Source organism: Clytia hemisphaerica, unplaced genomic scaffold (genome assembly GCF_902728285.1).
Source record: "Clytia hemisphaerica strain Z4C2 unplaced genomic scaffold, Clytia hemisphaerica genome assembly, whole genome shotgun sequence".
Taxonomy (NCBI): Eukaryota; Metazoa; Cnidaria; class Hydrozoa; order Leptothecata; family Clytiidae; genus Clytia; species Clytia hemisphaerica.
This window is the reverse complement of record NW_027104306.1, coordinates 49,693-66,452: the sequence shown is the minus strand read 5'-3', so window position 1 is coordinate 66,452 and position 16,760 is coordinate 49,693. Positions and strand designations below refer to the sequence as shown.

Below are 16,760 nucleotides of genomic sequence, written 5' to 3'. Positions count from 1 at the left end.
AAAAAATCAGAAAAAATTAATGAGCCAATCCTGAGAAAAGCTGGTAACAGACGGACGGACATTAATTTATAGAACCTCCAAAAATGAGTGCACACTTAAAGCGGATGAACTAGTATGATTCACTGATTTCAGAAGTTTAATCTTCAAAATTATTTTTCAATTGCCTAAGGAGGGTTCTTTAACTTTTGATTAAAATAGAATCGTACATGAAGGGTTTAATTCATGATATTCATGACGTAATGTTTTCTAAAGAAAGACCTCAGTTTTTGCCAGTAGTGGCAATTTTTATACAACTTTTGTCTAGTTTAAATTTGACACTACTGGCTAAAACCGGGGTATTTCCGTAGAAAACATTAAGTCATGAATATCATGAATCTCTAAACTTCGGCAAAATCGAGGTTCACGGCGAAAATGTAAATAGACGTACACGTTTTTTTTTTTTTAAGAAACTAGTTTTACCAAGCAGCCTCAATGTTTCTTAAGAAATCGGCCTTTTGAGCCTTAAATGTTTCTTACATGTTTCTAAACTTTTTGACATAATCAGCCTTATGAAAGGCTGGATTGGAAGGTTCTTATAAAAACCGAATTAAAAAATGTTATTTTCTCATTCTCAGCCTCAGCATGTTTCTTAGATGTTTCTTAGTTTTTAGGCATTCTGAGCCTCATGTTTCTTAAAAGTGTGTTTCTTGAAAAAAAAAAACGTGTACTGTATATATTTCTCCTTTTGCTGTAATCAATAAATTTTACAATATATTTAAGAACATTACTACATACTTAAACAATACTCTCATCCTTTAATAATCTTAGGATAAAGAGCAATAACTGGGCTACCATAAGGTAAAATACATCTGTCGTGACAGAAATGTCTGTCAGTCTTGGATATAGCTCCGGCACCGAACAATCGAACTAAGTGGTACATGGTGAATGCAGTTCCTTTGCAGGCCAATGTTGCAGCCTTTCTCACCAGCCACCACGAGTCAAGGTATTTGCAGTCACATTTTTTGTACATGTCATTCTTAAATTGCTTATCACAAGATTTTTGTGTCCAATGTCTTGTGTAGCCCTAAACATTTGGAAGGATCGAGAAAGATTAAGCATTTTCATGAATGGATTTTACAAATATTTTGCCTGTTCGCAATATTCTAAGTTCCAGATACTGTATTTGGACGCTAATAAGGCAAGTGTCCCAATATTTGGTTAGAAATATTTTGACTTCATTGTATATGAGATTTTACCTTCGTCAACAAATCAAAAAAAAGGTTGAAACGTTAAAACGATCATACATTGGGCCCAAGATTGTACTAGCCAACTATAACGAAGTACCATAGTGCTACCATATAGAGAAGTGTCCACCTCAAGAATCATCTGGTATATTTAGCCTATTTCATAGGATTCATGCATCTGTTACATGCTATTTTCTATTCAGGGTGAAAAGGGTAAAAAATGAAATAATTTGATTTTTTTTATCATCATTCCATTGACTTGGAAATTCAAGGGCTCTTTTTCATTGTTTTTCTTTTATAAAACTTATAATCTCAATTCGAGAAAAAAGTGTTTTAGCCACCACAAAAAGCTGATCACTGCAGTGACATAGTAAAATATCTTCAAATGAATTAAAGAGGTTTAATCGAAAATAATGATAAACTTACGCATCCATAACAGATATCATGTTTATTACTAGACGATGTTATCGTCCGTTACAGTGATAGTAGAGGCGGGAAAAAATGGCGGTATGGCGTTATGGCGGTATACGGAAAAAAATCGGCGGGAGAGTTTCGAAGAAACGGACGATAACTCTTTGGCATAAAAAAGATTTTGCGGTTTTGCTTGGACTAACCAGTGAGACTGGTTAGTCGATCCGTGGTGAAAACCGCCTAAGTTTAAAGGCCGAGCTTGGTTCAAACGATCAAAAACACGCTGGTCACTGGGAAGAGACACAAGGACAAGATGGATCTATGGTTTTTCTGTGAAAATCCAGCTCATTATGGATTTTTTCTTCTTGGTTCATTTGTTTTATTGAGACTACAAGATAACTTAGTTTTAGGGAGTACTTATTCCTCAAGTATGCTTCTGTAGAAGCTGTTTTAAAATGATTTTTCAACAAGTCTACATACAGCAAAAAGACACAGAGAAACTAAGTAGGTAAGTCAGTTTGTATATTTCTTATGAATCCTATGAATCACAGGCAGTGTTTCATTAGATATGTGAATACCCTCATATCTCCACTCTTAAAAGGTTATTTTCATCTTGTGTTAGCAGTTCTTTGACAACTTTGAAAAATGTCAAACAAAGTACTTATTGTCAATTGTGGACTTTAAAAGACTGCTTTTAACATACTTCTTGTTCGAAAACTTTCACATTTTCTCATTTTGATTTGAATTGTCGAGAAATTCAGTTACCTAGTCGTACCTGTAAAAATTATCAGATTATTATTCTAAATTTTCTAGGTAAGAATCAGAAATTCAGAAATTGGATGCATGATGGGAAAATATGGCAGTAATTTGCAGAGAGCACAATACAGAAATGAAATATTTGGCACAGCATCCTGGTTTATTATTGAGATTAAGACTTGCAATATTTCACAACGTCCTGGTATAATTTGAGATTATAAATTGCAATATTTCACTTCACGTCCTGGTTTAATTTGGGATTATAACTTGGAATATTTCACTTGACGTTCTGGTGCAATTTGAGATTATGACTTGGAATATTTCACTTGACGTCCTGGTACAATTTGAAATTATAACTTGGAATATTTCACTTCACGTCGTGGTTTAGTTTGGGATTATAACTTGGAATATTTCACTTGATGTTCTGGTACAATTTGAGATTATTTTTGGAATATTTCACTTCACGTCGCGTTTTAATTTGGGATTATAACTTGGAATATTTCACTTGACGTTCTGGTACAATTTGAGATTATAACTTGGAATATTTCACTTGACGTTCTGGTACAATTTGAGATTATGACTTGGAATATTTCACTTGACGTCCTGGTACAATTTGAGATTATTTATTGGAATATTTCACTTCACGTCACGGTTTAATTTGGGATTATAACTTGGAATATTTCACTTGACGTCCTGGTACAATTTGAGATTATGACTTGGAATATTTCACCAACGTTTATTTCACTTGACGTCCTGATATAATTTGAGATTATGACTTGGAAAAATTTACATCAGCCTTCTGGAGTTAGTCGAGACTGTAATACACGTTGTTTTTTTTTATAAGGAACCTTAACTTTGCTCTGAGCCTGGAGTTCCTTATTTTTACAGAGAATTTCAGTCTCAAAGTTCCTTATCGAGTTCCTTACTACATAGGAAATTTTGAACTTTTTGCCCCTTGAAAGATCAAAATTTGGTCAAATTGGTCCCAATAAGGTACATTATTTTCAAATCCACTTATTCTCAGGCTGAGCAGTTCCTTAACACAATTCCTTATTTTTTGAACCATTTTCAGCCTCGAGTTCCTTATAAACGTGTTCCTTATAAAATAAAAAACGTGTACAGTATTGTCGGAAGACAGTTTAGAATCATTTGTTTATCATGATTGAATTACCTATTTATCAGTTTTTGTAAATAAGAAATTTAATGTCATTTAAATCTGCCTCAAGGTTTATTACTAATTGGTACTTTTCCATTTTAAGCTAATTTCTGGGGATTTCTTAACTTTTCTCCTATTCCATCCTCATTTTTAACGTCTCTTTTTGGGTAGAAAGAAATTCAAGCTCAAATCAAAGCAAGATCAACATACTGCAAAGCTTTGCAAGCTGGAGCTTTTTTACTTTTTCCCTGCAAATTATCATAAGATTTTTCATCCACTACTGTAAATTTTTTTATCAAACAAAACAGAAAAGTCACAAATTCGAAATTGCAAGTATTTATAAAACTGTCAATGATTTGTATACATATCCTTTGTCTTTGGGCAAATGGTGGTGGGGAGAATGTACTATAGCTTTTTATTTACATGGACTTTAATATATGAAAGGGGTAAATATAAGGATATAATCCTCAGGCAAAAAAACAACATACAAACAAACTTACATGATTTGATGTTTTTTAAGAAATTTATAAGGTGAAAGTTTAGATAGATATCCTTGTTGCAAAGAAATTACAAACTTATTTAAAAAATTACTGTTTATAAAAATTGTTTTCTAAGAAAAGAAAGTGTAGTTCCAAGAAAATATAAAGGGAATAAAAGGAAGAGGGTCTCCAAAGAGAACTATAATATTTCTTGGAATCCCTCTTTTTTTATCTCAGTTTCTCTCCCGCCTCTTTTTTTTTGTTTTGATTTTTTCGAATACCGAGTACAGTTGGCCTCGCATACGGAAACTCGAATTCGTGCGATTTGGGCTGTTTTTGTATTTTGTACCAAAATCGTATAGTCTAAGACTGGCAACTCTCCGACTGTTAACTCTTTTCGGCAAAAAAACCCGTTTGCGAATTTTCTTCGGCTTTGGGCTTTTTTCTTAGATAGTGATTCGTCTTAGACTATAACATAGTCTAGTTTATTACATGAAGGAGTCATCGTGTCTCGGAAGGGGAAAGGAATTTTCTTGAACATTTCTGTTCCACAACCATTGACATCTTTTCGACCTGGACAATCTGGAAGAAAAGAAAAAACATAAAGCATTTACTTTCTAATGTCTAGTTTAAATAAGCAGGTCTACCACCCTGCAGTTGAGGCGACCCGAAGGCTCCTCGTTCGATAGCTGAGGGCGCCACTCCTACCCCTTGGATTGCACGACTTATCATCGAAACCTCAAAATCTGCACATCTAATGAAATCAATCTCACTTAGCAAATTAATCACTGAGGAATTTTTGGTTTTTCGTTTTGGAAAATTCACTTGTGTGAAATATTTTCAAAATGAAATTGTCACATCCTTCTAAACCCGTGTTAAATATCGGACATACTTCCTTCACGTCCAACTAACGGACATTTAGTCGCTCCTCGTTTCCGTTCATGTTCTTCCAAATCTTCTTTGAAAGCGCGTAAGAAATCTCTGTGGCTTGAGAACGAACGTCGAAGAGCTTCATCGAAAGACGGTTCACTGGATGGAGTTTCGCCTGTATATTCATCCTGTGATTGGATTGGTCCTCGCAATTCATCGATAAGTTTTATCAGCCTATGAAATCAAGATACATGTTTTTAATAACATATTAGTGAAAGCTCGGATCAAAACCCGGGGGGTACTATCCTTGCCGACCGACGGGGGTGCTACACTGAGGTTCGAAAAATGGACCCTACGTGGGACTCAAAATTTGCGAAAATAAAGTGACCCTGAATGGAACTGAAATTCCAAAATTTTCTCAAATTTTCAACTTTTTCCCCAAATTTTCCAAAAAAGGCACCCTACGAGGGACTGATTTTTCTATTTTGGTGTTTTTGCAACCCTACCTGGGACTCGTAGAGGTAAAAAAAAGGTACCCTGACCAGCGGCGCATCCCCGTAACCATTTTGCCCTAGTATCCCCCACCCCCCGGATCAAAAATGTAATGGTTTTGTTTTTATAGTAGAGTGAGAATTCAACCCTTCGCATGGAAATACGATAGATAAAAGGGTCATTCTATTATATATCCATACAGGGGGTGGACGAACATTTCCATGGGGTAACCCGAGAATGATTTTCCGGTGGTGGTTCTAAGGAAAAATTTTCATTTTCCAGGGGTTAAAAGTTATTCTAAATCTTCCGGGGGTAACAGATGGATTTTAGTTCGTCCACCCTCACTTAAAGGTATGGAGAAAAATCCCTACCGATCCTGGTAGGAATATTTAACGCTGAGCGTTACTATGTGACTACTCTCGGGTACCTCATAGCCAGGGAGTTTGGAATAAGCGGGGGGGGGGTTGGAAAAAATCTCAAAACTTAATAAGCGGGGGGATTGGAATAAAAATGTCCTGGGTGGGAAATTTTTGAAAAGGAGGCTTATACAGCAGAATTAGGACAAAAGAGGGAACTTTCAAAAACATTTTCCCAAAAATTAATAAGCGGGGGGGGGGTTGGAATAAGAATGTCCTGGGTGGAAAATTTTCGAAAAATTAATTAGCGGGGGGACGGCTATTAGGTACCCGAGAGTAGTGGGTAGGATAACAAACATCATACAATACTAAAATTATCAGCAGGTCATTAAAGATTTTGTTTTGTTTTAAATAAGAGTGATATCCTTTGCTTACTTATCAATTTTAATTTGCAAGCTTTTTCATATTGGATTGACACAGATGTGGAGCAAGATTGTTCAGAAAGAGGAAGAGAAAAACATTTTTTCGCCTATATCAGCACAATATAACAATAGGTAGACACTGTCCTGATATGAAATATGTGTCCAATATGAAACGGGAACACTTGTTTAAAAATATAACCTTTAATATTTCTGTTTCTTCAAAAACGTCAGGAGGAAAGGGAAATTCAAATCTAACGATCGAAGCTTCATTAAACTGATAAAAATATTGACTTTAAAAAAAAATACGAAACATTCAGTGGACTCTCGTTAATTCGAACTCGAACAGGGAATCTTATTTGTTCGAATTATAATAAGAAGATTCGAATTGTAGAAAGTACTTAAGTAGGGTTTCTTCTTGAAGGGGACTAGAAACAAGTTCCAATTATCGAAAGTTTTGAAAGATAAAAGTTCGAATAAGCGAGAGTCAGAAAAACAACAATTACTCACATTTCATCTTCTGCTTCGGAGAAAACAGGACCATCATGCATTGCAGCTTTCCCATAAACATGGTTACTAATAGTAACCACAAACAAAATGGTAGCCAAAAGTTGCCAATGCTGAAATAAGAAATAAAAACTTTTGGGGCCTATATTAGGGGGTTTGGATTTGAAAAACCCTAAACGGGAAATAAAACAATTACCCCGGATCAGGTAAGGTTTCCGTGGGCGCTGGTTGAATTCTTTATCAGTTTTCGAGCCAGATAAAGAATTCGCCCAACGATGATTTTACTGACCAGATTATTGAAAAAAGGCACTTAAAACTGTTAAAGAATTCTCCCAAGACTGTTTAACAATTGACCCAAGACTGTTAAAGAATCTGCCTTTCTGATAAAGCATCTGCCCCAAACCTGATAAAGAATGTACTCCCCTCCAGATAAAGAATCTGCCCACCTGTTTAACGATCTGCCCTCCACCAGATTAAGAATTGACCCAAGACTGTTTAACAATTGACCCAAGACTGTTTAACAATTCACCCGAAACTGTTCAACAATTGACCCAAGACTGTTTAACAATTGACCCAAGACTGTTTAACAATTCACCCGAAACTGTTCAACAATTGACCCAAGACTGTTTAACAATTGACCCAAGACTGTTTAACAATTGACCCAAGACTGTTTAACAATTCACCCGAAACTGTTCAACAATTGACCCAAGACTGTTTAACAATTGACCCAAGACTGTTTAACAATTGACCCAAGACTGTTTAACAATTCACCCGAAACTGTTCAACAATTGACCCAAGACTGTTTAACAATTGACCCAAGACTGTTTAACAATTCACCCAAGACTGTTTAACAATTCACCCGAAACTGTTCAACAATTGACCCAAGACTGTTTAACAATTGACCCAAGACTGTTTAACAATTGACCCAAGACTGTTTAACAATTCACCCGAAACTGTTCAACAATTGACCCAAGACTGTTTAACAATTGACCCAAGACTGTTTAACAATTGACCCAAGACTGTTTAACAATTCACCCGAAACTGTTCAACAATTGACCCAAGACTGTTTAACAATTGACCCAAGACTGTTTAACAATTCACCCAAGACTGTTTAACAATTCACCCAAAACTGTTTAACAATTCACCCGAAACTGTTCAACAATTTACCCAAGACTGTTTAACAATTGACCCAAGACTGTTTAACGATTCACCCGAAACTGTTCAACAATTGACCCAAGACTGTTCAACGATTCACCCAAGACTGTTTAACGATTGACCCAAGACTGTAGAGTATCTCGTTACTGAAAATCTCATGCCAACGGATAAAAAATGGCGAAATTAGCGGATTTAAACAATAGAAACTAACTCTGAGTTCAAGAATCTCCCCTAAATCAGTTTAACAATGTCCCCTTAACTCGGTTTAACAATGCCCCCTTGACTCAGTTTAACAATGTCCCCCAATGTCCAATGTTAAGGGGGTAGTCATATGAGATTTTGAAAATTGGTGAAAATAATTTATCAATTTCGGGATTTAGGGCTTTTTAGGATCCTTTATCCTTCCTGAACATACCCTGAAAATTTCAGGGCCGTAGCATAAATATCTGCCGATATATTGGGTTTCTTATGAGCCCTGATATACAATTTTCTCCTTAGCAACGGGAAATCGCATCTGTTGCTAGGGCGTCATTTCCGTATGACTGCTCTAAACATAGCATCATGACATACCAAATGAAAGCTCTTTTTACGCCCTTTTTGGGCGTCTAAGTCAATACCGCCTTTTTTCCCCGGAATTTCTTAATATGATGTAATTAAAGATGGTAACCGAAGAAGTGGTATTTTCAAAAACATTCACATTTTGGAGGCAGTCAGCTGTGTTTTTGACATGGAAACTGAGCTTATGTATTGTTTTGGACTGAATTATGATATTATTGAATGTTTCATTTCATTTCTCACATCTGGGAAAGCTTTGGAAGCCTATATTTTGAGTGAAAGCAACAATTTGATTCTGCGAACTGATGTTTTCGAACAGTAAAACTTGTACATCGAACTAGCCGTATTGTATAAGGGTTGCAAAGCGATCCAGACTCCACCTCAATTCGCAAGTTGCTAGCAAAATAAGAGACTCTCTAAAGATTCCTCCTTCTGATAAAGCCGCTATATAATAGAGACAGGGTCGTAAGAGCCTTAATGCCCCAAACACATTACATAATCCACGGCGGCACAACACCCGCCGCTGCCCTGCGCATCGCTCTTTTGTTTTCCTTCTAGTTATTCTAGTGTAAACGGTGCCTTAATAAAATCGAACGATACTCGTTGAACGATCGAACATTTTTATTCGAATCACGAATCGTCTGTCGAAATCATCACAAAACATAAAAATAAAACAACAACAAAAATGTACAAAGATGGCTTGTTGGTTCTTCAGCAGTTTTGATTTATTTCTTGACAAATTCGACAAATTTGATTACCTCCGTACTTCTTTATCATAGAATATCCACTTGGTTTTGCAAGGTAAGTTCCGTTCACTAAAAGAGCACTCTTCCCGCCCGCGCGACTTGCAAAAACCTCTCATTGATTGACCTTATTTGATACTTGATACTTGCTGTTAAAAGTCAAGGGATGATGAAGATCCTTTCTGTCACCGTTCAAACTATTTTTTTTCCATTTAACAGCAAAATAAACATTAAAAACCGAAGAACCACTGCTTAGATTGCTTAGATGCGTGCCGCCCGCGCGGCAATTTGATCAACTTCAGATTCTAAGTCCGTGTTTCGGCTTCCGGTAAGTTTGTTGCTGTTCACTGCTAGGGTACACCATTTTAAAACGGCATTTTTCGCAGTCCTAGCTACCAAACCGAGAAAGTTTTCGTGGCTTCAAGCCAAACCATTCAAGGTGATTTTGATAAAATCATCGGTTTGAAGATGTGATTTATATAGCAAATTTTATAGCAAATTTTCGCTTGGGATAGAAGTTAAAGGTACGTGCACAATATAGCAAAACTGCTTCGCTCTTAAATTCGCTTCGCAAAAAAACTTTTCAAAGTGATGGACTATAGACTTTGAATAAAGTTTGAAGCAAGGAACCAAACACATTCAATGATGTATCCATTATGAGTCTTGAAAAAAAGTGAAATAACTGCCTCCATTGGATTTTGTACAAACTTCAGGATTTCTCCAAGACTCTTTGTTTATTTCGTTAGAAAATTCGGCTGAGTATAGTAAAATACATCAGTAATCGAATGGTAGTTCAATTGTTTTTAAAAACCAAGCAATTTATAAGTTTTAAAAGTCATTGAACGGCAACATGTATGGTTGCAAAATTCGTAGGAAAATCGCGGCCACCCTTGGAAAAAATAGAAAGATGCCCTTGCATTTCACTTTTTGAAAAGTTTAAAAAGATTTTGGGCTGAGAATAATTGAGTTTTGTCTCAGACTTTTTGTATGTAGGTATAGTAATTTTGGAAATTAGAAATCCTGAGCTTTCCAAAGCTATAAAAAATCTTTCCTTTTTTCCACTTAAAAACGTGTGAAATTTAGCCTCTAAAAGTGGCCGCGATTACCCTTGGGTGGCCGCCGTTTGCCTATGTTACCGATGTTTTCTAAAGATCCAGGAAAATTTTACCTCAGGATAAAAATTTAAAATAATCACATCAAAACATCACAAAAAGATTAATTTACTCAATGGAAAAAAAGTATTAGTTGTAATTGCTGGGGGGGGGGTTGGAAAAAAATGTAAAACTTACATACAGAAGAATTAGGGCAAAAGAAGGAACTTTCAAAAACATTTTCCCAAAAAATAATAAGCGGGGGGGTTGGAATGTGAATGTCCTGGGTAAAAAATTTTCGAAAATTTAATTAGCAGGGGGAGACGTCTATTAGAGACCAGAGAGTACAGACATTCATTAAAATTGGCATTACGCCTGGGTGCTCAAACGTCACATACATACAATCGAACTAATCGAAAAATTCTCCCACTGCAGTTGATATTTTGAAAGACTCTTGCAAAACATTAGATTTTCATATAATCCAACTTACGGGTTGTGACGTTTTTAAGGGTGGGTTTTTATAAATAACCACCGGGGATATTTTCGCACTTGCTAATGAGTTGCATGCGTCAGCATGTTCGTATGATCACCCCATGCATGGCCTGATGTAATACATACTTAAAGGAAAATATCCGTCATGAGACCTGTAGAAGAGAGATATAGTAAAAAATACTTTGGCCAAATATTCAAATGAAAGTTGAAGAAGGTGGTAAAATACAACACGAAAACGGCAAAAGAATTCATTTGTTTCGAAAAAAGTTATGTCGGTGTGTCGGTGTTTGGCTAAATAATTGTTGGTTTTTCGGCGAATTCAAAAAAAATCGTCGGTATTTCGGTGACACAGATCCTTGTACGCCCCCACATTACATAGCATATTAATAACCGCTTAACTTTTTCTTTGACAGGCAGGTGACTAAGTGTCTCTAATTCCAACCAATTATATTCCATAATTTTCTATCTTTCTTTCTAAATTCAAGTTTCACACTTCTGGAGCTTTTTGAAAATGCGAAGGACCGACATTATTTCACAGCAATTATCTTGTTATGTAATTGTAGTATTTTGACAGTGTTCAGATAAAATTGTTTCTACAGTATATAATCTACAGATAATTGGGAGATAATTATAAGATTGAACGTCAGTTTAGTATTTATTAGTCGACTAATAAATACTAAACTTCTTGTTGTTTTGTATATACCCGTCGTTTAAAAGAAGTATATAATCTACAGATAATTGGGAGATAATTATAAGATTGAACGTCAGTTTAGTATTTATTAGTCGACTAATAAATACTAAACTTCTTATTGTTTTGTATATACCCGTGGTTTAAAAGAAGCCTTCGCCTTCGGATGTTCTTAACCTTTTTCAGTTTTAAGCCTTAAAATGTTCGTATTTTCAACATTTTTACCAGTTTTAAAAAAAATCGCTTGTTTCCCATGTTTTTAAAAAGTTTTTGAATGTTCCTACAGAGTTTGTTCGTATAAAAAACGTAGCTTCTTTTATTGTTTTGTACATTGCTGCTTATTGTTTTGTATATGGCATATCGTTTCAGATTGATTTTACTATTTTCTTTTCATTTTGTAAAACAAAGAGAAAAGACAACACAAACTTCAAATACCGTTTCGAAGAATTATTCCATATAGGACCATATACAGTATGGTAACAAGAATCTTGACAAAATCAAAAATTTTCCAAAGAATAACGCTTTTGAGAAACTTTAGCAAAAATTTATTTAGAAGAGATCGGAAAACTTTTTTGTCAGTGGAAATTTTACTTATTCGCAAAACTTTATTGAATTTGGGATCAATATTTTCTTGGATAGGAGTCTGAACGAACATTTTAAACAATCGTAACCTTGCGTCAATTGTTAAACAGTTTCGGATGAATCGTTAAACAGTCTTGGGTCAATTGTTAAACAGTCTTGGGTCAATTGGTAAAAAGTTTCGGGTGAATCGTTTAACAGTTTCGGGTGAATCGTTAAACAGTCTTGGGTCAATTGTTAAACAGTTTCGGGTGAATCGTTAAACAGTCTTGGGTGAATTGTTAAACAGTTTCGGGTCAATTGTTAGACAGTCTTGGGTGAATCGTTAAACAGTCTTGGGTGAATCGTTGAACAGTCTTGGGTCAATTGTTGAACAGTTTCGGGTGAATCGTTAAACAGTCTTGGGTCAATTGTTAAACAGTCTTGGGTGAATTGTTGAACAGTTTTGGGTGAATTGTTAAACAGTTTTGGGTGAATTGTTAAACAGTCTTGGGTGAATTGTTAAACAGTCTTGGGTCAATTGTTAAACAGTCTTGGGTCAATTGTTGAACAGTTTCGGGTGAATTGTTAAACAGTCTTGGGTGAATTGTTAAACAGTCTTGGGTCAATTGTTAAACAGTCTTGGGTCAATTGTTGAACAGTTTCGGGTGAATTGTTAAACAGTCTTGGATCAATTGTTAAACAGTCTTGGGTCAATTGTTAAACAGTCTTGGGTCAATTGTTAAACAGTCTTGGGTCAATTGTTGAACAGTTTCGGGTGAATTGTTAAACAGTCTTGGGTCAATTGTTAAACAGTTTCGGGTGAATCGTTAAACAGTCTTGGGTGAATTGTTAAACAGTTTCGGGTCAATTGTTAAACAGTCTTGGGTGAATTGTTGAACAGTTTTGGGTGAATTGTTAAACAGTTTTGGGTCAATTGTTAAACAGTCTTGGGTCAATTGTTGAACAGTTTCGGGTGAATTGTTAAACAGTCTTGGGTCAATTGTTAAACAGTCTTGGGTCAATTGTTAAACAGTCTTGGGTCAATTGTTGAACAGTTTCGGGTCAATTGTTAAACAATCTTGGGTCAATTGTTAAACAGTCTTGGGTCAATTGTTTAACAGTCTTGGGTCAATTGTTAAACAGTCTTGGGTCAATTGTTGAACAGTGTCGGGTCAATTGTTAAACAGTCTTGGGTCAATTGTTAAACAGTCTTGGGTCAATTCTTAATCTGGTGGAGGGCAGATCGTTAAACAGGTGGGCAGATTCTTTATCTGGAGGGGAGTACATTCTTTATCAGGTTTGGGGCAGATGCTTTATCAGAAAGGCAGATTCTTTAACAGTCTTGGGTCAATTGTTAAACAGTCTTGGGAGAATTCTTTAACAGTTTTAAGTGCCTTTTTTCAATAAATCTGGTCAGTAAAATCATCGTTGGGCGAATTCTTTATCTGGCTCGAAAACTGATAAAGAATTCAACCAGCGCCCACGGAAACCTTACCTGATCCCAATTACCAAAAAGGACGGTAAAGGGCAATTAAAATTAAACGTTTTTAAGACCAAAATATTAAGAACAGGTTAAGAACATTTTAAGGGTTTGCAGACTCTGAAACATCCAATTTCATTAGGGAAATTTCACAAAAAAACTCACCCAAGGGGGAGAACAAGAAAATTTTAAAAACATTTTCAGGCTTAAAACTCAAAACGTTGAGAACATCCCAAAGCTTTTAAAAAAAATGTTCTTATAAAAAGACGTGTAAAGGAGTTATTTTACTTAGGCGTACAAACTTTCGCGAGCAGAAACTTTCGCGAGGACGAAAAATCGCAAAATGCACGACATTTACTTTCGCGAATTTGATGAAAAAATGTTTTTCGCGAGCATAAACTTTCGCGAATCGTTGGATAAAAATGAGAATTTTCGAATGAAAATTGCCTTAAAAGTGAAAAATATTCCTTAAATCTGATAAAGGCGGCTGCTCTTCGACTTTAAAAAGGCATAAAGGATAAAAATATGCCGAAAATTCGATATTTATTACGATTTCGAGGTTTTATAGATTTCCACTTTTTTTGAGAATTTTTCGCGAGCATAAACTTTCGCGAATTGCCCTATTAAGAATTTTTAAATACATTTACTTTCGCGAAAAGGGCCAAAATTCGCGAAAATCGTGAAAGTTTCTGCTCGCGAAAGTTTGTACGCCTAATAAATTCTGCACTGAAGTTAGTTAATACATGTGGATGAAATGTTTCCAGGGCGACTTAAAATTCCACATTTTTTGAAGACTAAACAAAAATGTAAAGATTTCCTTGTGTTCAGCCTAGACGACAAATGATATTATTTGAACTAGCCCACGTGTATGTGGTCTATCTTCATTTTAGTAAAATTCGAGTTTTTAATATCACGACAAAACCTCGATCTTTTTTTAGAGAATTTTTTTCCAGCTTTTTTGGAAAATGACTGTTTTAAAACTACACGTAATTTTTATTATAAGGCTTCGATAGTCAAAATATTAAGAACATGTTAAGAACATTTTAAGGCTTTTTATAGGTCCTAAAACCCCGGGGGGGGGCACTCGATTTTGAAAAAGACCTTACGTTCGGCCAAAAATCAGGTCTCTAAGATCGGACCCTTACAGTGCAGGAAAAATTTGGCTGAAAATCGACCCTTATAGTGCAAGTTTTCGAAATTTTTTGCCCTTTTCAGGGCGAATTTTTTTGAAATTTCTCAAATTTTACCTCAAAATTCTTTGAAAACTCAACCTCTGATACTCAGGGTACATCAAAAAGCTTTTGGGTGTTCTTATTTTTGAAGTTCTTTTGTTTGGAAAATTTCGATAAAACGTGAAAATCTCCTGAGCGTGTAGAGTCCTATTTATTATCTTTTTAATTATAAGCAAAATGATTCGATAAAGGATCCCTGTAGGCGGCCCTGGGTGGCCCTGGGTGACCCTGGGAGTCCAAACTTCTCATAAATTGCGTGAGAAAGAGAAACAAACTCACCATTGTGTGTTGCAATCTTAAACGAATGAAATCAATCTAAAAAATAATATAAAAATCGGTCTCAAACCTTTCCTAGCGGAAGCCAAAAAATCAGCCCTTGAAAGCTAAGTCAATTGGCTACTAAGAAATTGCTAGAAATATGAATTATTCATGCTAATTACTTTGTTTACCATTTTAGAGCTGAGGTGATCTCCCTTAGGGTATTCATATCAGCTACTTCACACCTTATGTAATTACCATCATTGCTTAGGAGTGTGTAATATTTATCCTTTAGCTTTATTACTAAAATAGTACTCATTGAATGAAGTCACTCTCGTGTCTGTTTTTAAACAGAAATCTAGTAGAATCACAGTGGTTAAATAAAGCTATGATAATTAGGAACTAGTCAGTATCGAATTTTATTTATTTCACCAGGACAATATTCTATTTAACCAGAAAATAAGTAAGAGGCACTAAAATATTGAAAAAAATATTGGCTTGAATAAAAGTTAAAGACCATGTTCGCAGTTATTCTATTGGTTTAGAGTGAGAAGAGAATTCAAATTAACCAATAGAATTGCTTCTTTTCGTTTTGAAACAAAACGGAACAATATCATTTGAAAGTGGTGAAAGTTAAGGTCCTCTTCGACATTCAACTTAGAAATATTTTTTTTTTCAATTTGAATATAAGAAAGTTCTTACCTTGAATAGTCAGCCTAGTGTTTAAAAAATGTTTTTGGGTCTTCTCAATTCTTCTCCAACTTTATCAAGACATAACTCTCCTTCGTTTAGCTTTTTAACTGACAAATTATTACAATGGAGCGTTGGATTCGTCCAAATAGAACTCTCCTCCGTTGCGGTGTTCAAGCTGATTTCCAGTGTCTTCGATTTGACCAACGATATCATTCTCCCGTCTTGACAAAATGGCGCTACTCCAAAGAACCCAAAATAATTTGGCCACGCGCTGCCACGCTTTTAAAATAAACTCAATCTTTATCTGGACAAAATTTGTAAAGAGGAAAAAAATTAAAATCCAAATTTAGAACATTTGAACGTTTGAAAAATTATGGAAAATGGATTTTCACTTAACTTGGCATAGAACTCAATTCGAATATTAATCTAAAAATTTAAATGAAAAAAAGCATATGGTAAAATCTAGCAAATTGGATCATCATATTCACCGTATCACCTAATAGAAAAGCATAGCGGTGCAGATAGAATATATGATGGAGTTCTAACAGACAGTATTTGAGTAAACCCACTTTACCCTCAAGCCTAGGGGCTAATGACATCATCGACATTTTATTTCATCAATCAAGAAAGAGATTAAGCACGGTAGGGGGCGAGGTTGAGAACCAACTTCTTTAAGGAAAAGGGAAAAGTATTCCAGTGTCTTAAAGGTTTCAAGGAGAAACACGACATTTAAGTTTAAGGCGCATGGTTAAGTATCTGGATTATGACTGGGAGAAAAGAAAATGGACGCAAAGTTGAGTCGTTTGACTCTGATGAAATAAATTTTGTAGTATTCTATAAGTGTTATATACAAGTGTGGCGGCGAAAATATTGGGGTCACTCTTAGAGGAACTAAGTGCATGGCGTAGTACTCTCGGGTATCTAATAGCCGGGGAGTTTGGAATAAGCAGGAGGGTTGGAAAAAATCTCAAAATTTGATAAGCGCGGGGGGGGGGTTGGAATAAAAATGTCCTGGGTGGGAAATGTTCAAAAAATTAATTAGCACCCCCCCCCCCCCGCTATTAGGTACCTGAGAGTATACTCTTAGACAGAGGGCGTATACTAGAGGCTCTGTATAAAAGGCAAGACAGGGGGTTTGAACAA

At 35.5% G+C, this 16,760-nt stretch overlaps 1 protein-coding gene and 1 long non-coding RNA gene across 2 annotated transcripts in view; both read right to left on the bottom strand.

Moving 5' to 3' along the window:
- Positions 1-16,760, bottom strand: part of LOC136817487 (uncharacterized) — a 59,587-nt gene that overhangs the window by 30,826 nt on the left and 12,001 nt on the right. The window lies entirely within an intron of this gene.
- On the bottom strand, positions 705-15,724 carry LOC136817481 (uncharacterized). Its single transcript, XM_067073809.1, has 7 exons — positions 15,627-15,724; positions 14,946-14,981; positions 6,673-6,782; positions 4,918-5,129; positions 4,518-4,607; positions 1,650-1,678; positions 705-1,063 (listed from the first exon to the last, which is right to left on the bottom strand). Exons 2-7 carry the CDS (start codon positions 14,946-14,948, stop codon positions 788-790), a joined length of 720 nt encoding a protein of 239 aa, XP_066929910.1. The 5' UTR covers positions 14,949-14,981; positions 15,627-15,724; the 3' UTR covers positions 705-787.

Excerpts from the sequence above, each read along its gene's own strand:
- LOC136817481 (XM_067073809.1), bottom strand. Across the intron at positions 1,679-4,517 it reads AGACACGATGACTCCTTCAT|GTAATAAACATGATATCTGT; the intron begins GTAATAAACTAG and ends TAACATCGTCTA. Across the intron at positions 1,064-1,649 it reads ATGATATCTGTTATGGATGC|GGCTACACAAGACATTGGAC; the intron begins GTAAGTTTATCA and ends CCAAATGTTTAG.